Genomic DNA, 26,988 nt, shown 5'->3' with positions numbered 1-26,988 from the left:
TCTGATAATTAGAGAACATTAATTTTTCTCTCGTTTCGTACTCCATTTTTTATGGCTGGTCTTCAAATAAAATCTGCAATTTTTATGAATTAAATTTGCAAATTTTGACCGCATGGATGTGTTCACAATGATCCAAATAGTTAGAAACGATTATTGGATTCTTGTAATCGAACTCTAGATGGCTTAGATTTAGCCAAAAATAATTTGATGGTTTAGATCTATTGAGATTTGTGCTCTGCGAAGTACTGGATAATTTTTCCTAGATCAGCTTACGTCAGCTCGTGTCAGCATGACGTTAGTAGCTGGTTTTGGCGGTTCAACTTGACAACTTGGCTCAATGGCTCAACGTCATGGCTCAGCTCTGTGGCTTGGTTTGATGGCTCGATTATGACTTTGCCCACAACGCATTGAATAATTTCTTTTTGTTGGTTTTGCTATTCTTCTTCTCCAACAACAAGAGACTTTTTGGGTAAAACTTTGACTGGCGATTACCGCTTCGTTTTAGCTCTGATTTGCTTGATTTTTGCATCGTTGGAATCTTATCGACAAGAACTCCTGCAACGCCCCGCTTTTTATTACTCGAAGTCCATTACCAAACCATTATTATAGATTCAATTTCAGAGATAACATACGGAAACTCTTTATATTTACAAGAACACATGAATAAAGATTCTCTCATCCGAATACAATATGAATGCAACATGAGTTATAATTAAATAAATTGCCCATAAGCTTACATCTTTTAAATTAAAGGTTTTACATTAATGGCATTCCGTCCACAAATAAAAGGCCCCGGGGCCAAAAGATAAAGAAGATCCATGACCCTGAGACACTTCTCGATATTCACCTGAAAAAGAATTAACAATGTGAGATGCACATAAAGTCCAGTAGGGATCTTACCATGATCCTAAACAATAACAACATACGGATAGCTATGATCATGAATGCTTCACATTATATCATAGACATATTGTGACGGTTTATAACAAGAGTATACATACATAGATTCATTTGTTGTTAAAATCCCCCTATTTATTCAACAATACATCAATTCACATTTACTTCTCAGTTTCCCATCTTTAACAAAATATTACATAATAATTGCCTTGACGTTGAAACAAATCACAAGGATCCGATTTTCTTTTCCTTGTTTCTTACAACCTCAATCCATAAATACCTTTATTACATTTCCATGCCTTAAAACCCAAGGTTAGGGAAAATACTCTCAATAATCAATTTGATGCACCCACATGTACACATAACCGTTTAGCGCAAGAGATGAAAACAATACATATCCATTCATTACCTCCTTAACTTGTACGACAACTCAGGTTTCCTAGAACCTCAATTATCACAATGCGAGACATATCACAGTCACATTGAAACCAACATAATAAACACTCTATTTTACCTGCCTTAAGCACGGTAAGCCAATGGTACATCTCTTCACAACAAAATGCCAATTTTCCAGACACCGGCTGGAAGGTAATGGTCCCTCTACCAAGTTCTCCAGGCGCCAGCTGGAAGGTACTGGTACCTCTCATTCTTAACACGGCCAAGTTCTCTAGGCACTAGCTGGAAGGTATTGGTACCTCTTATTCTCAACGCCTATACAATTTCTAACTATCACTTTTTACAACAAGCATAAATGACTCGAGTGTACTACATACACATAATCATTTCAACATCACAATGTCATCCTTCAACGATGACCAAGGACAAAACTTCTAGACATGATACATTAAATACACGTAATACACTTATCCAATTCTTATGAAGCATCAAGTTCAACAACAACAATAATATTCAAGGGTTCTCATTTTCTACTTAAAGTTATTTCTCAATTTTGAAAAAGTTATAATTACTCCTTCTGAAAATCAATTTCCACAACTTATTCACAACACACTAACTATAAAAAAAAGAGCTCATTTTCTTCATTTAACCAAAACCCAATCTATGGGTAACCAAGCCATAATCCATTCAATTCAACGCAACAAAAGTGTAACCCAATGATTCTAATCTCGTGGTTAAACCCCCTATTTAGCAATTAACATGCTACCAATTTGTTATACTTAACTATGAATAGCCCAACACAAGGTTCATACTAAAATTCATGAGACCTAATAAATCTCAAATTAATCACCAATATATTAATCAAATCCCTTAATTCATAACATGATTATTTCACAATTTCAACCCTTTTTACCTATTAAGCATTATTACAAAAATGAGGGCTTTACCTCTTTCTCAACACCAACATTGTAAACCACATCCCAATTAACCCAAACAACATTTCAATTTCACAAAAATCTCAAACTCAAAATCAAGTCTTAGGTCCTCTATCATGATTTTCAAAAAAAATTCCATAACAACATGATTTTTATGCAATAAAACCTACCACATGTCTATCTATAGACGAGGTATTGAAAAAGATAAAAGAAATCCTTACCTCAAAGAGAGAAGAGGAGAAAAGCCCAAAAATCAACTTTGCTGCAATTCGATCTTCACCGGTCAAAATGAATCCCTCGGTATGCTCGTTGTTTTGGTAAAAGGAACTAGTACCAAAATCTCAATTGATTCTTGGGATCAAAAGAAAATGTAAAGTTTTGAGGGTTTGGGTACAGAGACATGAGACAAAAAGAGAGGAAGATTGTATAGAGAGAGAGACATATTTAGAAAAATAAGAGAAAAAGGGACCAATGATCAAAACATAGCTGAAAAGCACAAAAAACGAGACAGTTTCACGTGTCTTCCTGCATGTGCGGAATTTTCCACCGCACGTGCAATTATTGTAGAACCAAAACATCCACCCAGTTCAATCCTGCACGTGCGGCCCCTAATCCGCATGTGCGGCCTAAGCCCTCGCACGTGCGATTCTACCTAACTCAGCATGAATTTCTCGAGGTGATCCCAGTCCCCTCGGTTTCGTCCTTACACCCGAAACTCAAAATATTCAAATCGATCCAACGTTAAGTAGATTAAACAAGTCCAAACTCTCAAGCATCAAAGTGACACAAACCATCAATGTACCGAACAGGAAAAAAGGTAGGTCCGAAAGGCACGTTGAAGTCAGGTGCAAGACCCTGGACATCACAACCTCCCCACCTTAGGAAACTTCGTCCCTGAAATTAAACAAATGTTAAAAAGTAAAGCCAACACCTCAAGAAGGAAACGCCGCACCGAGGAAGACCTCTCCAACCAACCAAGGGAACACGATACTAACTCCAGGCTACATCCAAACTTGGAATACTTTCCCGACTCTGGGTCCGACACCTCGGAGCACCAAGGACACCTGGATTAATAAGAACACAAAGGAGAGGTCATTGACGTCTCCTCGGCCCATACCACTCGTTAGGCCCATTAGACAAGAACAATGACAACAATAACTTGTAGACCCAAGGTATCCACCAAAAGACAACCACCACGGCACGTCCAAACACTCTCGAGTGCTTAACACCCAAACATGGAGGAACATAATTTTTCGCAACAGGACTGTTGGTGGACTCACTAGAAAAGAATGCATTTACTTCAAAACTAGGCCCAAGGCAAAACTCTGGCCTAACAAACCCTTACAACGCCAATCAACCCACATAATCGAACATACAGACCCAAGATTAGCAATTCAAATAAAGTTGTTACACTATCCCAACCATAAAGGTATAATAACTAACAACTTAACTTTGAAAAAAAAAAATTCATAATTTTCTCTATTCTTGGTAAAAAAAATCATTTCTTTGCATGCCAAACATTTTCCTAAAGGTGCTCAAGACCCAAATTTTATTTGTTTCCAATATAACAACCAGTGAGTCTCTACCATCACCCAATAATGCCTATCACTCACACGGTGACACCACAACCAACATTAACATAACACTTCCACAATAACAATTAACAAAAATAACCACTATGCCATCAACACAAAATACCACGACCTTGTAATATCATTCAGCCATGATCATTATTATTACCAACATAAGTTAGCACCCACACAACGTAGCGAAACAGTCACATAAGCTTGTTAAAACGAGGGTTTTTCATACTATTTTAAAAGAAAACTCTTTTTTCGCACTTACACATTTTCTCAAAATTTACCTAAACTCACACCGTTTTTTAACAAAAGATTTATGTCACAACTTCGAGTAAAGCTAATTATTTTTGTAAACCTTTTCCGAAAACAAACCTTAAAATATCAACCCCAAGGTTTTAGTTGAAACAAAAATGCCATGAAAGGTTACAAAAACCAACAATCACTTTTCAATTTATTTTCTCAACAAACAACCGGTGAATCCCCACCATCACCAAATCACATCCATCACACCTACAGTGATTTCACAATACAGCAACCACATTTTCATAACAACAACAAATAGAAATAAACACAGTGCCAAAATAGATAATACAACATGCATGACTTTCCAAATCTTGAAAGTTTCACATCAATACAAACACTAAACAAACGACCATCGATACACGAAGGCTCATGAGTGTTCCCAACCAAGGAGCTAACATTTTACCTCGACTCACGAGTTTCAAAATTCACACCGAGAAGCGCACATCGGTAACCACACACACATAAGCAAGGCTCAACGTCCCTAGACATAACCCATGGTATTACACCACCTTATAGCTAAATCAGTGCTGAGTTTCCAAAGTCCAACTTCACAACTCACATCTAAACCATTCTAAACCCACCTGGATACTGATCAACTTGCTAATTACCCAAGAATTCCCGCTCTCGGCACTCAAACATCTACATTCTCCTTCCACCCCGTTTACTCGGAGACAAGGTGTCAAACACTCTTCCTTACACTTCTAGAATCTCCTTGGATTCCTCAAAACAGACTACACCACTATTATTCCCAAAGGAATTTCTATTCATACGCCTAGCTGGGAAACTTACCCTTATATGACAACACAAAACTGAATAGATCAACAACGATCACACAATCCCGGTCACACAAGACAATTCCTACCAGTGATACACTCGTTACCTAAAACACAAACCATTCATCATTCTAGGTAATACTTAGAGCATCTACCCCTGAAATTCTCTTCCCACTAAAAACTCCACCCAAAATCTAATAACACCATGAACTCATTCCACACACACATAAATAATAAATTTTAACTACCCATGGTACAACACTGTCTCTATTTACGATCGATAGGACCACAACGAACTCACTAATCAACAACTTAAGACACTAAACTACACACCCAAGTACTATTCTCATTATGCCGAGATATGAATCTCACACTCCCTTAGACATTCCCACATAACTTCCACTGATTTCACAAAACTCTAAGGTCCCACATTCCCTTAGACTCAACACATTCAAAGCCTGATAATTTGGCCGTTATCATACCACCTCACTATTCACAAAAATTTCACGGATTTCTCATTCTCCACAAATAAGTTCCAACTGGATAAGGATCAAAGACCATCACATGACCATCTCATAATTCAAAATTTGATATACAACAACACTAGGATCATCAATCCCACTAACAACTTCTCATTACATGTACAAAAAGAGTGTTCAAGTTTCATTACATGCTCCAACAGATGAGGGCAAACAAATGACAATACATATACATATACAACACATAACCACGGTGTCTCAAACCCAACAGTACACCGATCAATAAAAAAAGTTTCACAATTTATATCATCGGTCTCTAAAACAAAAGTCCCTCCCAAGGGTGATACTACTGCGCTGATTGAAAAGTTGACCGTCGCGAAGCTTTTGAAGCCAGCTTTTTTGGGTCTAGTACTGATATCATCCCAGACTGGACTGATGGGACAGAGTCTGACTATGTTTTGAAACACTCGAAGAACTTGCATGCAAAGGATAAAAACGTCTAACATGGTCCAACTGACCACAATCAAAATAAACAGGAGTCTCCCAACTCTGAATCTGACCTAGAGCCCGAACCTCACTTGGTCTCCCAACGGATGAGTCCAAAACCCCCGACAAAGACAAGGACTGAGTCTGGGAGTAAGCATATGCTCGCTTCCACCTCTTAGCCTAGGGTGCTTATGAACCGTAGGAGTTGCCAAAGTGGCCTCCTCCCTAACCCGACCAACACTGCTAACCATGGCCTCCACATGGGCTGCCGCCTTAACTAAAGCAAAATAATTCTTCCATATAGATCCAATCACCTTCTCCCGGATATCATCACATAATCGCCTCTTAAACTCATAACAACGGCGCTCCTCTGTTGCCACGAACTCTGGGGCAAACCTCGACAAACTAGTGAACCTCATCTCGAACTGAGCCAAAGGAGTAGTATCCTGGCGCAACTCAACAAACTGTTCCCTCAACCTCTCTTGAGCAGAAGGAGATAAATACTTGGCCAAAAAGTCCTCGGTAAAAGCAACCCACGTGGTATCTACAGTGTTCTTAGTATACTTCCACCAATAATTCGCATCTCCTTTCAATTGGAAACCTGCCAAAGAAATCCTCAACCCCCGTCCACGACTTTGAGCATATCAAGAGTCTTGGTAATCTGTTCCAACCAACCCTCCGCTTCCAGTTGTTTTGCCTCCCAAAAAACTTTGGTGGATTGGAACGAAGAAACTCCTTAGTAAGCTTGAGGGTACGCCTATTGTCCCCTCTTTGCAAGCTAGAGCATCTTGCACTGCTCTCACAATCTTGCGTACGACTTCCTCGCTAACAGCCGATGCTATAACGACAGGTGCTAAAGGAACCATTATGCCCTTATCGGCACTCCTACTACCCATCCGTCCTCTATTCCCTCATGTAGAAATCCTATAAAACCCAAACACAAATCCAAGCTTAGTGCACAACACAACAGCCTTCCCAGAGGCACACACTTACCACCCTTAAGTTACAAGACACACTTAGCCCCAAAATACACATTTATATTGCATATAAACAACTAAACACCAAAACACATAATCGAATCAAGTCCACAAAGATAGCCACTCATCTCAAAACTCTCAGGGAATTCCTATAAGAAATCATGTTGATCAGGCGTGTTTCTAATAAGGCCTTAAAGCAAGTTCACCGCCTACAAATATTATCTAAGAAACTTAATCCCACGCTCACATAAATGCAACATATAAGTCCTAACACTTATGCTAATTATATGCAATGTCCTTACCGCACATAGCAAACCCATTGTGGTAAAAAAAAAAAATCACTTCCTACGAGCCCAAGATATTCAAACCCGGCTTACTCTGATACCAAGTTGTAATGCCCCACTTTTTTTTACTTGGATTCCATTACCAAACCATTATTATAGATTCAATTTCAGATATAACATACGGAAACTCTTTATATTTACAAGAACACATGAATAAAGATTCTCTCATCCGAATACAATATGAATGCAACAGGAGTTATAGTTAAATAAATTGCTCGTAGACTTACATCTTTTAAATTAAGGGAAAGGGTTTAACCCTTTTACATTAATGGCATTCTGTCCACAAATAAAAGGCCCCGTGGCCAAAAGATGAAGAAGATCCGTGACCTTGAGACACTTCTCAATGTTCACATGAAAAAGAATTAACAACATGGGATGAACATAAAATCTAGTAGGGATCTCACCGTGATCCTAAACAATAACAACATACAGATAGCTATGATCATGAATGTTTCACACTATATCATATACATATTGTGACGGTTTATAAAAAGAGTATACATACATAGATTCATTTGTTGTTAAAATCCCCTAATTTATTCAACAATACATCAATTCACATTTACTTCTCATTTTCCCATCTTTAACAAAATATTACATAATAATTGCTTTGACTTTGAAACAAATCACAAGGATCCGATTTTCTTTTCCTTGTTTCTTATAACCTCAATGCATAAATGCCTTTATTACATTTCCATGCCTTAAAACCCAATGTCAGGGAAAATACTCTCAATAATCAATTTGATGCACCCACATATACACATAACTGTTTAGCGCAAGAGATGAAAACAACACATATCCATTCATTACCTCCTTAACTTGTATGTCAACTGATTTCCTAGAACCTTAATTGTCACAACGCGAGACATATCACAGTCATATTGAAACCAACATAATAAACACTCTATTTTACCTGCCTTAAGTACGGTAAGCCAACGGTACATCTCTTCACAACAAAATGCCAATTTTCCATACACCAGCTGGAAGGTAATGGTACCTCTGCCAAGCTCTCCAGGCGCTAGCTAGAAGGTACTGGTACCTCTCATTCTTAGCGCGGCCAAGTTCTCTAGGTGCTAGCTGGAAGGTACTGGTACCTCTTATTCTCAACGCCTACACAATTTCTAACTATCACTTTTTACAACAAGCATAAATGACTCGAGTGTAATACATACACATAATCATTTCATCATCACAATGTCATCCTTCACCGATGACCAAGGACAAAACTTCTAGACATGATACATTAAATACACCTAATACACTTATCCAATTCTTATGAAGCATTAAGTTCAAAAACAACAATAATATTCAAGGGTTCTCATTTTCTACTTAAAGTTATTTCTTAATTTCGAAAGAGTTATAATTACTCCTTCTTCCAAAAATAAATTTCCACAATTTCTTATTCACAACACACTAACTATAAAAAAAAGAACTCATTTTCTTCATTTAACCAAAACCCAATCTATGGGTAACCAAGCCATAATCCTTTCAATTCAACGCAAAAAAAGTGTAACCCAATGATTCTAATCTCATGGTTAAACCCCCTATTTAGCAATTAACATGCTACCAATTTGTTATACTTAACTATGAATAGCCTAACACAAGGTTCATACTAAAATTCATGAGACCCAATAAATCTCAAATTAATCGCCAATTTATTAATCAAATCCCTTAATTCATAACATGATTATTTCACAATTTCAACCCTTTTTTTACCCATTAAGCATTATTACAAAAATGAGGGCTTTACGTCTTTCTCAACACCAACATGTTAAACCACATCCCAATTAACCCAAACAACAATTCAATTTCACAGAAATCTCAAACTCAAAATCAAGTCTTAGGTCCTCTATCATGATTTTCAAAAAAAATTCCATAACAACATGGTTTTTATGCAATAAAACCTACCACATGTCTATCTATAGACGAGGTATTGAAAAAGATCAAAGAAATCCCTACCTCAAAGAGAGAAGAGGAGAAAAGTCCAAAAATCAACTTTGCCAGAATTCGATCTTCACGGGTCAAAACGAAGCCCTTGGTATGCTTGTTGTTTTTGTATAAGGAACTAGTACCAAAATCTCAATGGATTCTTGGGATCAAAAGAAAATGTAAAGTTTTGAGGTTTGGGTACAGAGACATGAGAGAAAAAGAGAGGCAGATTGTATAGAGAGAGAGACATATTTAGAAAAATGAGAGGAAAGGGACCAATGATCAAAATAGAGTTGAAAAGCACAAAAAACGAGATAGTTTCACATGGCTTCCAGTACGTGCAATTATTGCAGAACCAAAACATCCACCCAGCTCAATCCCGCATGTGCGGCCCTCAATCCGCACGTGCGGCCTAAGCCCTCGCACCTGCGGTTCCACCCAACTCAGCACGAATTTCTCGAGGTGATCCCAGTCCCCTCGGTTTCGTCCTTACGCCTGAAACTCAAAATATTCAAATCGATCCAACGGTAAGTAGATTAAACAAGTCCGAACTCTCAAGCATCAAAGTGACACAAACCATCAATGTACTGAACAGGAAAAAAAGTAGGTCCGAAAGGCATGTTCAAGTCAGGTGCAAGATCCAGGACATCACAACTCCAATTTGGTATACTCAAAAATAAATTTTGAAAACTTTGATTTATAGGCAAATTTGAACTTTGCTATGTTCTTTAATTTTCTAATAAATTTAGGCTTTTCTTTCTCTAATACCATTGATGGAAAATTAAATTCACTGATGAGAGAGATATGGAAACGGGATCGCAATGTATTTTTGAGAATTTAATTTGGAAGAACAAACACTCAATTTTATTTCTGATTTTGGATACAAGTAGTATCTCTAATTCCTCTAATAGAGGAATTGGCATCGTGGTAATTCGACAACCGTAGTGGAGATCCAGTAAAGAAAGAAGTGTTACTTGTAGGTTAAGCAAACACGTGTGCTCGGATTGGCCTTTGTAAGGTATCTCTTATACTATTTTCTTTCACAGTGGATTTTTCATCTGGCCGAGGGGCCGTGGTTTTTTATCACAAGTTGGTAGATTCCAATTGTGATTTTTCTACGTAAAAATCTTTGTGTAGTGGGATGATTTTCTCTTACTTTCTCTTCTTTACATTGATCATGGTTATATAATTTTTTTAATTAGATTACCTAAATTGATAATCACTTATCATGGGACAAATCTAGATTTAGCTCTTTGAACAGAGCAACTCTCTATAACTCTCTCAAACTGTCAAACTCTCTTAGAATCCAATCTCCCTGACTGGAGATGGCTTTGTATCTCCCACACTTGGAGATTACATTTTCTCCCACTTTATCTCTCACAATCAATACAACACATAGAGAAATCTCTCTCGTGATTCCTCTCACATAAAGGAACTCACACTTCTTCTCGTTTCCATATATGTTGAGAATCTCACATATTCTCACACCTCCTATAATTCTAATACAATATCTATTTATAGATTTCAATTCGTGTACAAACCGTGTACACAACTTCAAACCATGTATAGCAATTATGAAAAATTTCCTTTAGAAACTCTGATACCACTAATGAAAGTGGGAGATGGGTGTAAATCACTTGGTATGATTCACAAAGAGACATAATATTTAATGTGGTTCGGCATTACTGCCTACGTCCACGGGAGAGTAACCATTTTCGCTATATAATGAAAATTACAGAGAGATTACAACGGATTAGGACTCTCTCTCACTTCACTCTCATTAAGCTTCCATTCTCACACCGAAAGAGCTTCCTTTTCTACTATAATCACCCTCGGTTAATACTGTCCCCTGTGGGGCAGGCGGTTAACACCATTCTCGATTAATACTGTCCCCTGTATGGACTGGCGTTTAATACTACCTTTAATTAATACCGTCCCCTGTAGGGCAGGCGGTTAACACCACCCTCCGGTTAATACCATCTCCTTTAGGACAGGTAGTTAACACCACCCTCCAATTAATACCATCCCTTGTGGGGTAGGCGGTTAACACCACCCATAGTTAATATCGTTCCCTGCTCGGGCTGGCGGTTTACACCACTCTCGATTAACACCATCTTTTCCTCCTCCATATCGTGGCATGTTTGGAGTGTGTTGTGGAGTTCCTTGTTGTTTAGATTGCCAGTCACGGGCGACTTTGGCTGTGGCCGTCATTTTCTCTTCCCTCTCGTGTCGCGGCGCGAATAGGTGTTGTATTTCTTTCATACACTACATGCTTGTTTGTGTTGCACATCATTCTTTACATTTTTCAGAGTTGTTAGCTTGCTTTGCATGTAATTTGCATGAGGTTCTTCTCTTTCATTTGCCATCTTTGCAGCTTTATCTATTTTTCCACCTTGTCACCTTCTATAGTATTCGCATCATCAAACTCCAGCAGTGTGGTATACGTAAGCTCAATTAACAAATCATGGTAGTGTGCACTGTGTAAGCCTACCATTTTCAAAACATGTTTCGAGCATGACATTTGCATTCTACCCTTGAACACACTAGTTTGATTCCTTGCAAAGGGATACGTAGGCAACCTCGGGTTCAACCAAGTTTTCTTTGCATTTTGTTTGTTTGCCCAAGTCTTGTGGCTTTGTTAAAAAGAGTCATCTTCGGGTTTTGACATTCACTCACGTCATGAAAACGCACTGAGCTCTGTCAAAGAAAGACAACTGTAGAGACTTCATTTTTGACTAGCCTTTAGACTTGTGCGCTCCCTTTTGAGCTACTGATGATGAAAACGAGAGGTGCTAATCTATGCAAGTTCCACGGCAAGAGTTATGAGGATCAAGCTTTAAACCCTCCAACGACTTGTTTTAGACAAAATGTTTTTCTACCAAAATGGAATTTCTTTCAAAATGAGTTTTAGTAGGTGCAACTCCAAACTTGAAAGAGAATTTTCTAATAAATTTCTCAAAATTCTAATTTATTTACTAAACATATCCTATTAAAAATAAAATAAAATTGAACAATGAAAAAAAATAGAACCCTCACTCCTCTTCATTGTTCAGTTAATATATATATATATATATATATTTTAAGTGAAAAGTATCCCTCTTAAATTTTAGTATTTTATTTATTGAACAAATAAATAATATTTGTGTATATATATATTTATTAATTTTTTTTAATTCCATGCAATTGGGTTGAGTTTTATAGATTGAAACTTGTATATTCACCATCCATTAGAAATCTGATTTTTTTGAAATTACTAGACCCGCATATATTTGACCCGTTACATTGAAACTGTCAATTTGAGATCAGGTTAAGCAAGTTAGCTGGATGTTTAACCAGTCCTAAATATGCCATTGTGGCCTAATTATAATAGAGGTATTATAGTCATTATATAATGTATTCCATATCCTATCAATTCCAATCTCTCCAAACAAACATAACATTAAATAAGATTTTTTCAATCCCTTCTTATTATCTTAAATCAATCCAGTTATGGAATAGAATATAGATTCCAAAGGACTTGATAATTTCATAACTAATAGTTTGAAGAGTATCACATTTAATCTAGTCCATCCAAACAAATTTAACCTAAGATTATGGGCAAATATCACCTAAGATTATGGCCAATTTGGACCTACTTGAAAATATTTGTATGCAGTGTATCAAATTAGAAGATGTAAACCTATGTTTGTTTCACATTTTCTAGCATTTGGTAACAAAAGTCAACTAAAAGAATACTTCTTTGAGCGAAAAATATTTTTTACTTTTGAAAGGTAAAAAAGCTTTTCAAATTAAATTATTATCAATGTTACCACACTACCGCCACTCCATCTCCACCTCCTCTACCATCTTTTCTATTACCTTGCGGCCATCGCCACCACCATCGCCACTATCTTACCACCATCCTACCACCATCATCACTACACCACTAGTATATTAATTTTAAGGTCGCAATCAAATAATGGAAAACGTTTTAGAAAAATTAGTGAAAAGTCCATCCCAAACGAGGTATACGGTATTAGATCCAAGGCAAAATCATGTTTGGTGATAAGGACGCAGCTGAAAAAGTCGCCAAAAAAGTTGGCGGCAGCAGCGGCAGCGACAGTTGGGATGGTGGTGAGGTAGATAAATGTCTGATATTTAACAGATAGGTTGTTGAATGGGTAATATGTGTCACATTTCAATAGATAATTATTTTGATGAATTTCAAGGTTGATTTCAATCAAATGTTTTTTTTTGGACAACTTGTATCATATTAGCCCAAAGAGATTAGAGCTTGGGCCTAATGGCCCAAAAGATTCATCTTATGACTTGAGTGCCCAAACGTTTTATGCGAAAACCTATAGTTGTTTTCTATTAATAATAGCATTTTCCGCCAAATCAAACGGAACCTAAATATGTGAATTAGTGTTTTCAAAAACCGAATTTAGATAGCATTGGGGAATGAATTCAAAAACCAAATTTAGATACCATTGGGGAATGAAGCAACTAACCCTCCTCAGTTGACTGGCTTCTTGAGAAGGGAGTTTCCACAGATGGCGCCAAATGAAGTAGCTAACCCCCCATTAACACAATATTGTCCGCTTTGGGCATACCCTCACGGCTTTGTTCTTCTCTTAGGAAAATGCCTTGTGCTAATTTGAAGGAGTTAGTCAACTTATGTAGTCGAGTATGATTTCCTCACGGAACAGTGTGGGATGGACACCTATTGGGCTCCCACAAGAAAGTTATAAAATAATATAAAAAATAAAAAAATAAAGAAGAAGAAGAAGAAAAAAAACAACAACAAAATGTTGTTGCAGTATCTTTGGTTTATCTGAACTTAATATTGCAATGGAGACTTGTTAGGCAAGTTAGATATTTTTTGTTAGACTTCTCTGCAACGGATAATATTTTCATATGAGGACTGAATTGCACGTCTAACAACAATTGGATTCTGTAAATTGAAAAAATATCAATAATTCACAAAGGAAAAAGTCTTCAATCACCCTCAAAGACCCAACATTCCATATTGAAGGGAATATTGGAAGCCTTTGAGGACAGTTGGAAACTTCACCGATCAATCTAACTATATAACAAATGTATTGTAGATTTCTTTCTCACTTGTCTTACAATGTTGAAGCTATCACTGGATTTATATGGAGATGGTTTCCCTCTACTTGTGTTGGAAAAACCTTATCGAATCCGACCTGCATCGCCATCATACATTATTCTATGTTATCTCTTCGGAATAATAATCAAAGTTTTGGCCATGAAAGACTTTGCGGATAGGAAAATTCTCTAGTTCACACCACTATAAATTTGTAATCCTAGTTATGAATAATATTATTTAGTTCACACCACTATAAATTGTCCCTTTCCTCTTCCTTCCCCTAAAATGACGATATTTTGGAGCACTATAGGGTATGAGAGGGGAGATTTGGACCGGACTGTACGGCCGAGCTACGGTAATGCAGGTTGGTCAGAATCTCACGGTGCCGAGCTGTGTTCTCTGTTGGTGCGGCCCCTGACCTGTCGTGTACATCCAAAGGGATTGGTCGACCAGGCATGGATTGAGGCCTGACCGAGCTATGACTGGGGAGGCATTCGGCTGGACACGTAGTGATTTGAGGTGACCGAGCTAAGGCTGCCCGGGATAGACTCAGGGTGAGGCGAGGGTTGGCATGCCACCAACCCGTCAGGCGAGATGGCCCAGCTTCATATAACCAAGAATGAAGGTAGAACGGGAAAAGGCCGGCATGCCTCGCGGCCGGTCAACCAAGACTGACCGGTCCTACGTAGCTCGGCCATGAGCATCACACTCTTGCCCCTTGTCAAGGGACATGTCGGCGATACATAGCTCGGTTTTGTTATCTGTGGTGGCAATTCTCTACAAGGAATAGGTCGGTCGTGGTACTCCGGTTGAGTGTGCCACCTGGGCCAATGGCGTGAGGGAGAGGAAATTTGCTCCAAGCACGCATCAGTACCGTTTGGCAGTTCTGCGTGTACTGGTGGGAGGACTAGGCCTTTACACGCGTAAGGTGGTGAGAGGCGAGCACTGCCACCTGTCCAGGGAAGGACAACAGAGGTAGTGCGCGTACAATCTTGAGGCTGCATGGCCAGCCTAGAAATAAGGGTGGAAGATGAACATTAGAGGTAAGCAATTTGCGCCATCTGAAATACGCTCTCTCTCTAACAGCCTTCCTCTTTCTCAAGTGATTTGACTTGATCGTCGGAGGGTCTATCCGGTACACCACCGCCGGGCAGCTCACCGTTCTCTGTGTTGCCAGGTCAGATGCCGTCACGTGAAGCTTGGAGTCCAAGGAGTACGGAAAGCAGTGGATATTTCACCCCCGTACAACTGGCGCCGTCTGTGGGAATCTCTTTGATACTCAAACCTTGTTTTTTAAGCTTCTTCGACCATCTCCATGGCCAACAATGACGAAACTCCACTGTCCATCATCGATGGCGTCACACCAGAGTTTGTTCGACGGAGAGAAGGCCCCCCGAATGTTCCAGCCATGGCGGGCCTAGAAACTTCTTCGCGAGGTGCACGAGACAAACGCAGAAGGAGTACTAATCGCTCGAAGAGTCCAGAGGGCCGCCGACGTCGGGGGGAGTCCCGTGCGCAGCGCCTGGAGCACAAACTCAAAGACCAAGACGCCCTCATTCGCAAATGGCGGCGGAGATGGAGGTGCTAAAGCGCCAGATTAAGGGAAAGGGTGTTGGTGGAGAGGGCAACCTCAGTGAGCGCACCCCGTCTCCTCGTTCTAGCAGTCGTCGCCAGGAGAGGACTCACTCTCTCTCCATCACCAGGAACTATGGGGTGGGAGATTCTGACCAAAGAGAGGGTAGGTCCCTCACTCGCGACAGCACCTACCGCCTCTCACGCCCGTCGCCAATGTCGCGATACTCTTTCTCCACACGTTCCAGAGACTTGAGGGATGTATTGGAGAAGAGGGAGCACCGTCGAGAGGCTCAGAGAGTGCCGGTGTTGCAGAGGTTGAGCGCCCCAGTTCATTGTAACGAAGAAGTGGCGATGCTAGCGCCCAGAGCGATGGCCCATGCGCCAGTGGACAAAGAGCTGGCGAGACTTACAGCCACGTCGTTGTCTCCGGAAATCGAGAGTACACCACTCCTTGCCGGATTCCACCAGCCTATGTTCACCTTGTACGACGGCAAGACGGATCCGTACATGTACGTGAGTCATTACCGGCAAGTAATGGCTGGCCACCGGCGCAATGACGCCTTGATGTGCCTCATATTCCCTACAAGCTTGGGAGAACTAGGCTTGAAGTGGTTCGAAAGGCTCCCGGAGGGAAGTATCGAGGGGTGGCAGTAACTAGCGGAGGCCTTCGTTACCAGATTCAAAACCAACACTTGAACGTCGAAGGAGGTCAATCATCTTCTGGGCGTCAAGATGGAGTCAGGAGGATAATTGAAGGCATACAACGCGAAGTACTGGGAAACTTACAACGAAATCCTTGACTGCCCTACCAATCTGGCGATCACTCAATACAAGCGGGGTCTCCCAGTCGGACATAGGCTGCGAGATTCGCTCACAATGCACCAACCCACAACCATGGAGTCCTTGATGCAGCGGATTAATGAGCACATTCGTGTGGAAGATGATGCCACCTCCGCGACCGAGAAGGTTAATCCGATTGCAGCGGACAGAAGGGTGGTAGGGAAAGTTCACTCGGTCGGGCAGGAGGATAACCGCCCAAGCGATCGGTCAAAAGATCAACGTCGTGGCCCAAACCGCGATGACAGAAACAAAGGTCGCAGAAATAATCGGACTGACGCTCAGCGTGATGTAGAGGAGGATGCCAAGAGAAAATTAAAGGCGCGGACTGGAATCACCACGGTCTTTAAAATCTCTATCTATCACATTTTGAGTGAGATCTGAGGTGAGCTTTTTGTTCGCTGGCCGGCCAAGTTGGGAAGTGCACAGAGAGGCTTCAATTCAAAATATCGCTGTACCTTCCATGAAGAACGGGGGCACCGAATAGAGGACTGCTTGCCGCTCAAACAACATCTGGAGGAGCTGGTGGCCGTGGGGCATCTTGACCAATACATAGATGGGGGTATGAAAGCCGCCCCGCAGGGACAAACCCAACCAAACGGCCTAGCCGCCCTGGACGCAACGCCGTAAGGTGTAATCAACGTCATCCATGGCATTATTGAACCAGCAAGGGTCTGCGAGCTTAGAGGGATGATTAAGAAAGCCGAGCACATGAGGAAAGTGCTCTTTGTCCAGCCCGCTGCGAAAAAGGGAAAGACCGAGGAGGAAGACATCCTTACCTTCTCGAGCAAGGATTTGGAAAGGATCCAGATGCCCCACAATGATGCCCTAGTAGTAACTCTTCGCGTCAAAGACTTTGACATCAAGAGAATCTTGATCGACCATAGGAGTTCGATCGAAATTATGTATTATGATGCGTTCAAACAAATGAAGTTGGAGGAAAAGGACTTGGCCCCTGCAACGTCCCCTTTGGTTGGCTTTAACTCTCAGCCAGAATGGCCGATCGGAAAGATCATTTTGCCGGTCAAAGCGGGTTCGGTCGTAAAGCAAGTGGAATTTTGGGTGCTCAAGGTTCCATCCACTTACAACTTAATTTTGGACAGAGGTTGGTTACACGCCATGCGAGCAGTTGCGTCAACCTTCTATCAAGTTATGCGCTTTCCGGCGCCCACCGGGCAGACCGAAGAGGTTTGGGGAGACCAGGTGATGGCAAAACAATGCTTCGTTGCGGTAAATGGCAGCCGAGTAGCGAAAGGGTTTGTCCAAATGATTGTGGGACCTGAGGGAAATGAGGTCCTTGAAGACGTAGGAAGAAAGGCCGAGGAAAAATCGGTCGAGGATTTGGTGGAAGTGCGCATCGACGAAAACGACCCAACTAAGTTCTTCCTCTTGGGATCATCTTTATCTAGCACCGAGTGGATAGATTATGTCAACTTCTTGGTTTCCAATTTAGAGGCTTTTGCGTGGACGCCTTACGACATGCCTGGCATCGACCCCAGCTTTATTTGCCACCAGTTGAATGTCTTCCCAAATGCACGGCCGGTCGTTTAGAGGACTCGTCGCTCGGCTCTGCACCATGCCGAGGTAGTGGCAGAGGAGGTCAAAAATTTGTTGGACGCAGGAGCGATAGAAGAAGTGCAATACTCTCGATGGATATCCAATACGGTGGTGGTCCCGAAAAAGAATAGCAAGTGGCGAGTCTGCGTTGACTACAAGACGGTTAACCGTGCATGCCCAAAGGATAGCTTCCCCCTCCATCGAATTGACCAGCTGGTGGACTTGACCGCTGGCCATCAGAGGTTTAGCTTCCTGGATGCATATCGCGGTTACCACCAGATAGCCATGTATGAACCGGACTGAGAGATCACGTCATTCACTACTCTTAGAGACCTGTATTATTATAAAGTCATGCCGTTCGGACTAAAGAACGTCGGGGCAACTTTTCAGAGGATGGTGACAAAGATGTTCGCTCATCTTTTAGGCTGAACAATGGAGGCCTACATCGACGATATGGTGGTAAAGAGTAAGGGAAAATCTCAACACCTCACTGACCTAGCAGAAATGTTTGCCATACTTAAGCACCACAAACTTCGTTTGAATGCCTTCAAGTGCGCCTTCGGAGTTGGCACCGGGAAGTTTCTGGGGTTTCTGGTCACAAACTGAGGGATTGAAGCTGACCCATCATAGATCAAGGCTATACAAGAGCTGGAGCACCTAAACTCCATGAAGGATGTGCAACATCTTGTCGGGATGGCAGCCGCGCTGAACAGATTTATCAGCCGGTCTTCAGATCGTTACAGGCCCTTCTTTAAAACTTTGAAGGCCAAGTTCTCCTGGGATAACGAATGTGACCGTGCACTGGCAGACTTAAAAATATACCTTTCCTCAGCCCCTATCTTAGTCACACCTCGGCCGGGCGAAGAGTTGTATCTCTACTTAGCAGTCTCTCAACATGCTGTGAGTGCCGTCCTAGTCCGCGCTGAAGGCATTCAGGACTTGCCTATCTTCTATGTAAGCAAGACTTTGCTCCTGGCCGAGACGTGATATCTTCCACTGGAAAAATTAGCGCTGGCCCTGATGATGGCATTAAGAAAACTGGCGCACTATTTTCATGCCCATACAATAGTTGTGTTAACCGAGTTTCCACTTAATGTGCTTTTTGAAAAGGCAGACTTCACTGGAAGAATTTTGAAATGGGCCGTGGAATTTGGACAGTACGATATCAAGTTCCGCCCGCACACCGCAATCAAGGCTTAAGCTCTTGCAGACTTTGTGGCGGAATTCGCCCCTGGAACGCATCCAGTTTGCCCGGCTGATTTGGTTGGAGCGGATTTAGCGTAGCCCATGGTTCTGGCAATAGAGACAAGTGTTGGCTCACAAGTGAGAGAAGGGCGAAGAGCGACCGAACTAGAGGAGCCGGGTGACTTCTTGGAAGACGGACTTAACTAAGACAAGGAAAGAGACCAGAATGAACGGATCAGAGACTTGGAATTGAGAAGCTCCCAGAACCCCTCTGATTGTTGGAAGCTGTTTATTGGCAAGATGTGGAAGCTCTTTGTCGATGGGGCATCCAACAGACATGGGGTCGGGTTGGGCATCGTGCTGACTTCACCGGATGGGCTGATTATCGAGCAGGCAATTACGCTCGGCTTCCCAGCGTCCAACAACAAGGCGGAGTATGACGCCCTCCTCGCCGGACTAAGAAGCGCATTGAGAATGAAAGCGTCAGCCCTTATGGTATTCAGGGACTCCAAGCTGGTGGTCAATCAAGTCTCAAGGGAGTATGAGGCAAGGGATGAAAGAATGGCTAAATATCAGGCGCTGGTACGCGCAGATCAAGAAGTTCGCCGCAATAAGGATGGAACAAATCAACCACGAAGAAAACAACACGGCTGATGAACTGGCCGGACTTGCTTCTACTCAGACAGCTTTTCTTAACCCCTTGATGATAGAATTTTTACCTCGGCCAAGCATTGAGGAACCAGAAGTAACCGAGGTACTCTGCACCGACTTGGGTCCTTCCTAGATGGACCCCATCATCGCCTTCCTGAAAGATAGCGTTCTACCAGGAGAAAAGAAGGCGGCCAACAAGATCCGGGCCACGTCAGAGCGGTTTTGGCTCTCCCCGTCCGGAGCCTTGTATAAGAAGTCTATTATCGGGCCGTATCTGAAGTGTGTCCACCTCGCCAAGGTGGAAGCCTTCCTCTATGAGATCCATGAAGGCATCTGCAGCAGCTATACTGGGGGCAGGTCTTTGGCTTACCGAGCGATTTCTCAAGGTTACTGGTGGCCATGCATGCAGGCGGACGCGCAGAAATATGTTCGCCGGTGTGAAAAGTGTCAGAAATTCGCTCACTAGATCCACCAGCCAGCGAGAGAATTGCTCCCCCTTACAAGTCCTTGGCCGTTCGCACTCTGGGGATTGGATATAGTGGGGCCACTCCCAGCAGCTCCGGGCAATTGCAAATTCTTCATCGCCGCCACTGACTACTTTACCAAGTGGGTTGAGGCCGAGCCACTGGCGACCATAAAGGAAAAGGATGTGAAGAAGTTTGTCTGGCAAAATGTTATCACTCACTTCGGTATACCCAAGGCCCTCGTCTCAGATAACGACACTCAATTCGATGGGAAACTCTTTCACGGATTTTGCGAAGAGCTGAAGATCGAATTCTACAATTCAATACCGGCCTATCCTCAGTTAAATGGTCAAGCAGAGGCCTCAAACAAGACCATCCTGGACCGGTTGAAGAAGTGGCTTGAGAAGGCCAAGGGGAAGTGGGCTGAAGAACTCCCTAATGTACTCTGGGTGTACCGCACTACGCCGAGACGGTCGACTGGAGAGACTCCGTTTGCCTTGGCCTATGGCATGGAAGCCGTTATCCCGCTGGAAATTGGCATGCCAACCATCCGGTCTGAAAGCTTCCAGCCAGATTTGAACAATGAAGCAATGGCATTGGAGCTAGACCTTGCCGAGGAAAGAAGGGAGCGGGCACTAATCCACATAGCGGCCTATCAGCAAGAACTCTCCAAGAAATACAACAAGGCTGTGCACCCCAGGCTGTTCAAGATCGGGGACTGGGTCTTAAGAAAAGTGCTGGGCAACACGGTGGTCCCTAGCGAAGGTAAGCTCGGTGCAAATTGGGAAGGACCATACAAGGTGAATGGTCTCGCTGGCAAAGGGGCATACCATCTGGAAGATTTAGATGGCAAAGCTATCCCCAGACTTTGGAATGCAGCCAACCTTAAGATCTTTTACTTTTAAGATGTAATTGCTTGTATTGCTTAGCTTTCTTGACCTTTAGCTTTTTGGCATTTGATGTAAGGATAGCCTTGGTTTTTGTAATGAAAAATAGCCCACTTGTTGTTTTGTATTACATCTTTCTGTACACTGACACCGTAAGGATACTGGGCCACTACGGATGCCAGGGGCAAGGAATCCGACTTGAACGACATCGGGCTGATTTTCTCTCGCCGGTATAGAAGCAGACCGCACAAACAGTTGGCGTCATGACCAACCTAAATGAAATATTGGCATTTTGACCAATCCACAGGCCGAGCTGACTTTGCTCAGCCAAATGATATGTTGGTGTTTTGTCCAACTGATAAGAGCCGAGCTGAATTTGCTCGGCCAAAAGAAACGTTGGCATTTTACCCAACTCAAGGGCCGAGCTGATTTTGCTCGGTCATGGTGAAATATTGGTGTTTTGCCCAATATACAGGCTGAGCTGGCTTCGCTCGGCCAGAATGAAATGTTCGGGCCGAGTTGATTTATGCTTGCTTTACTCTAAATGTTCACGCTCTGCCCAATTTAAGGCCGAGCTGATTTTGCTCGGTCAAACGCAAATGGCTGGGTTCCACTGAAAACTCAAAGAGCCGAGCTGCTAGTAACGATTCACGAACATTTAACTCGAAGCAATTTTGATTTTAGCTTGGCGTTTTGCGCGGCAAAGCTGACCTACCTGTTGTGATTCATTAAAGTTTGAATGAAGAAATTTTGCACGTATCAACCGCACAGAAATCAAAGATAAATGAGCAAAAGTTCAAATTTCATTGATCAAAGAAATTGCATTACACAATGTGGGGGCCTAGCCCGGTTACATTCAAAAAAGGAAAGCAAAGAAACAAAAACAAAGCAAAGGAAATGCACATCAATCTAGCTCAAGGTCAACCGTCTGCTCAGCGACCTCAACCGTTTGCTTGGACAACCCATCCACGGCCTCGTTGTCAGCACCTTCCACCGCGACGACCTCTCGATCAGCCACTTGACCTTCGACATCTTAAGATGCTTCGGGAGAAGTTTGCTCGGTTTGTTGCGCGGCGGCGACTTCTTCCTCGGCTGCTTTCTTTGCCTCTTCAATGAGCCGATTTTGAGCGGCATTAGCGTACGCCTGCATGTAGACCGGGATATAGGCCGCAGGGGAATTCAGGAACATTTCAGCGTCTTGACCAAGGCCAACTTTTTCCACGGCAGCCTTCCAACCGCACTGGAAAAAGATGTCCTTGGTCGCCTGAACCTGCCGTTCATAGGTCCTCTCGCCCTGCTCGTATCCCCGGTCTTCGGCGTCCTCAACCGCCTTATCCTTCTCCTCCTTATGGGCGTCGCGCAGTTTCCTCAGCTCGACGAGATACCAAGCCTTCGTCGACTTCACGACCCGTTGTTTGTCCTCTTCAGCCCGGTCCACCTTTTGGCTTAGGGCATCTCACTTGGCCTCAATCGCCTCCTGCGCGGCCTTTAGCTTGGCTACCTCGACCGTTTTGGCTTTATTCTCAGTAATGGCATCACGCAGGCTCTACCGCACGGCGATCATGCGCTCATGGGCGAGATAGTTCTTTTCCGCGGCCTGCAAACAAGTGAAAGATTGTCAGCATTAAGGAAACCGAGCAAAAAACCGAGCAAAAAATTAAAGAAAGGAGTGGAGGACTTACCAACACGATCGACTTAGCTGCCGAGCAAAGCACCTTCAGGTCGGACAGCTCATCATGCTTCTTCATGTCAGCAGGAAGGATTAGCCCCTTGGTCATGTTGAAGCCAAGGGAATAATCCTTGTCCGCATACACTGAATCGGCAGCGGAGACTGCCCGGCCCTTGTACTTGATCTCGGGCGCCCAGACGAGGGGGGGGGGAGGTTGGACTCTTGGATGGCGAGGTTGGTTGTTGCTCGGTCTGGTCCCCCAGCTCGGTGGAGGCATGTTCGGCGGAGTCCTCATCAAGAAGATGCTGCTCTGTCTGGTCTTTCCTCGGTCTTTTCTTCGACCGGCCAGTTGGTTGTTCGCTGGCAAGAGCCAGCACAGCCCCCTCATTTTTCCTGGCAGGAGTGAAAGATGTTCCTCCGGTTGCCTTTGGTGGTTGGGACTCACTTTTCTCACCGGTGATCATGGACTTGATTGCCCGGATTTTTGCCATTTCTTGCTCGGCGGTGAGAGGAACAAGTCTGATCGGTGGAAGATTTGGATCTGGTTCTGGGGATGGCGCACGTAGAAAGTCGGTGACCCGACTTTTGCGCAGCGCCTTGTAGTTGTAGGTTAGTTCGAAGCCGAGCAATTTGGGAGATTCACGCTCCTCGGCGGGATGATGCAGCAGAACTCTGATGGCTTTCTGGTTGGCGCGGTAGTAGTCCTCTGCCAAGTGTTTGTAATCTGTAAAAAGAAGACAAGTGTTAGACAGGCATAGAGAGAAACCAATGCAGGAAAAAGATAGTGCGGTTAGCTGAGCTACTCACCAGCACTGCCAAAATCTTTCCTAATATACCAGCCCGGTATGGGCGCCTCGGTGTCCTCGTAGCGACCGGACACCCACAAGAAGTCATCATCATTGGTCTCCTTGTTCGGGTTGCCCTCGATGAGTTTTGCTCGGCCCTTCTTTACCTTTAGGTACCAGCAAAACCCACCTTTACTCTTGCTGAGGCTGTATTGATGAAATATCTCGGCGAGGCTGAGATTAAGACCGAGCCTCCTGTTTAGCTCGGCCACGCCGTTTATTATCTTGTATGTGTTGTTCGACACTTAGGTTGGACAAAGCCTTGTCTGCCTCAAAAATTCGCAGATCAAGGGTTGGACTGGGAAGCAAAGTCCTCCTTCGACTATGGACACGACCGTGAAGGGGCACCGGTCTAGGTCGCCCCAAGGGGTATCTCCCTTCTTGGCCAGCTCTAAAATGACATCGTCTGGAATGTTGTACTCCCTACGAAACTAGGCTAGAGCACCGGGCGAGCTCACCATAAATCGGTACTTCCCCATTTATCTCGGTTTTATTCGGTGATTTAATTTGAATCTCGGTGAAAAATTTTGGTGTATTTGCTTGAACTTTGAGCTCCACCAGTGATAGTGCTGGACTGGCCTGGTCGGTCCTAGTTTGTTCTGCATTGTTAAGAAACAAGTCCAAGGGTTAGCATGGCATAAATTGCACGGCTTCAATGTGGATTTTTTAGCTCGGTGAAGGGTTTTTGGGTGTTTGACCGGTTCGACCCTATCTCGGCTAGACAACTTGGCCGATTTGGCCTTCCTAGTTCGATTCTGTCTCCCTATTTTCAGCTCGGTCAAAACCTAAGAAGAGAACTCGAACAAGCTTTAGCTCGGTTCAGTCGTATAAACGGATGTCATTGAATATTTAGCTCGGTCAAGGCCCCAAGTAGAGACCTCGAACAAGTTTTAGCTCGGTTAAGTCCGATTTGCGGATCTGAATTAATATCTAGCTCGGTTCTGTCCAGTGTTCATCTAGTTCATCCTAAATTCAAGGCCCATTCATTCGAGCTAAGGAGAAGTAGAGGCTCGAAGGCCCCATTCATTCCTACAGTTCTAGTTTTTCTAGGGTATATCATCTTTGGTCTAAAAGGGAGGGGGACTGTTGTGATCCCAACACCCCCAAGCGAAGAACACGAAGAACAGTGGCAAAAAAATGAAGAACTCGAAGAACTCGAGTACGAAAGTACGAATGAAGGATGGAAAAACTTACCAAAAGCAGATGCGAAGCAAAGTAGGCCTCACGGGCTTGAGTACGGCTTCTACAGGAGCGAGAATGGATGAATGTGGAGATGGAGGCTTGGAGGGAATGATTAGAATGCTTGGGGGCTAGGGTTTTGCTTGGAAAGAAAGTAAATAGTTAGGGTGCAAATGACCCTTCGTTTGTGCATAAAAAGGGGGGGAAAAACCAAACGGCTGCACCGTTTGAATTTTGCGCATGACAAGACAGCTTTGGGGCTGCGCAGGGCCAATGGGATGAAGCCACGTGGCATCGAAAGGATGGCTGTCAGTACAGTTGTGCGACCCTTGACAAGACTGCTGAAGCACTGGCCGACCAAATGGGATGGCTTGGTAACGGCTTCGAAGCCGATCACACTCGGCTTGGTACTGGCGCAACTAGAGGACCGTTAGCTCGGCTATGGTGGTAACCCCAATCACGATTAGCTCAGATGGGATTAAGGGGCAATTGAGAGGGGAGGTTTGGACCGGACTGTACGGCCGAGCTACGGTAACGCAGGTTGGTCAAAATCTCACGGTGCCGAGCTGTGTTCTCAGTTGGTGCGGCCCCCGACCTGTCGTGTACATCCGAAGGGATTGGTCGACCAGGCATGGATTGAGGCTTGACCGAGCTATGACTGGGGAGGCATTCGGCTGGACGCGCAGTGATTTGAGGTGGCCGAGCTAAGGCAGCCCGGGATAGACTCAAGGCGAGGCGAGGGTCGGCATGCCACCAACCCGTCAGCCGAGATGGCCCAGCTTCATATAACCAAGAATGAAGGTAGAACGGGGAAAGGCCGGCATGCCTCGCGGCCGGTCAACCAGGACTGACCGGTCCTACGCAGCTCGGCCATGAGCATCACACTCTTGCCCCTTATCAAGGGACAGGTCAGCGATACATAGCTCGGTTTTGTTATCTGTGATGGCAATTCTCCACAAGGAATAGGTCGGTCGCGGTACTCCGGTTGAGTGTGCCACCTGGGCCAATGGCGTGAGGGAGAGGAAATCTGCTCCAAGCACGCGTCAATACCGTTTGGCAGTTCTGCGTGTACTGGTGGGAGGACTAGGCCTTTACACGCATAAGGTGGTGAGAGGCGAGCACTGCCACCTGTCCAGGGAAGGACAACAGAGGTAGTGCGCGCATAATATTGAGGCTGCATGGCCAGCCTAGAAATAGGGGTGGAAGATGAACGTTAGAGGTAAGCAATTTGCGCCATCTGAAACACGCTCTCTCTCTAACAGCCTTCTTCTTCCTCAAGTGATCTGACTTGATCGTCGGAGGGTCTATCCGGCACACCACCGCCGGGCAGCTCACCGTTCTCTGTGTTGCCAGGTCAGACGCCGTCACGTGAAGCTTGGAGTCCAAGGAGTACGGAAAGCAATGGATATTTCGCCCCTGTACAGGGTACAATATAGACAATGCACTAGAGAGAATTTAGATTTGTGGTGACGAACCTACTAATAGTATAGGGCTATGTAATATTAGTCACAGACAAGCTGCATGATGGTCCAACAACATTTGATAATTTTTTTGGAATACAGGCTTTTTTTTTTTTTTTTTTTTGGTTAAGATCTTCTAAAGTAATTTTTTTAGAGTAATTTTTTGTATGCCTGAGATTTTTTTTTCCACTTCATGACATTGTTTTAACATTCCAAAAGTTGGAAGAAAACCAGAAAGAAAGGAAAATTACACAAAAAGATGTACCTATATACTAAATCTCAGTAAAAACACAACAATCAAAAATACCCAAGAACCAATCGAAATGCAATTGCAGCAGCCAAAAAATGGTGGAATAAACAGCGAAACGTGGAAAGAAGTGACCTTTTTGGCAACTGATGATGGATTAAAGCTTCAATTCTGTAAGCATCCAGATGATGGATTAAAACTTCAAATTTGGAAATTTTGGCATGGAGAATCCCAAAAACCTTGG

At 43.3% G+C, this 26,988-nt stretch overlaps 1 protein-coding gene across 1 annotated transcript; it reads left to right on the top strand.

The window, feature by feature from the left end:
* Window positions 1-17,290: 17,290 nt before the first annotated feature.
* Window positions 17,291-18,151, top strand: LOC145802328 (uncharacterized). The gene has a single exon (XM_082895023.1). The coding sequence runs from the start codon at window positions 17,291-17,293 to the stop codon at window positions 18,149-18,151; it is 861 nt and encodes a 286-aa protein (XP_082751149.1).
* The last annotated feature ends 8,837 nt before the right edge of the window (window positions 18,152-26,988 follow it).

This window comes from Camellia sinensis, chromosome 11, assembly GCF_055761805.1.
Source record: "Camellia sinensis isolate YWXY chromosome 11, ASM5576180v1, whole genome shotgun sequence".
Taxonomy (NCBI): domain Eukaryota; kingdom Viridiplantae; phylum Streptophyta; class Magnoliopsida; order Ericales; family Theaceae; genus Camellia; species Camellia sinensis.
The sequence above is the reverse complement of the archived record's forward strand: the minus strand, read 5'-3'. Positions and strand labels throughout refer to the sequence as shown.

What these genes read in the sequence shown, in the direction of transcription:
- LOC145802328 (XM_082895023.1), top strand. Translation starts at nt 17,291, where the DNA reads ATGATTAAGAAAGCCGAGCACATGAGGAAAGTGCTCTTTGTCCAGCCC.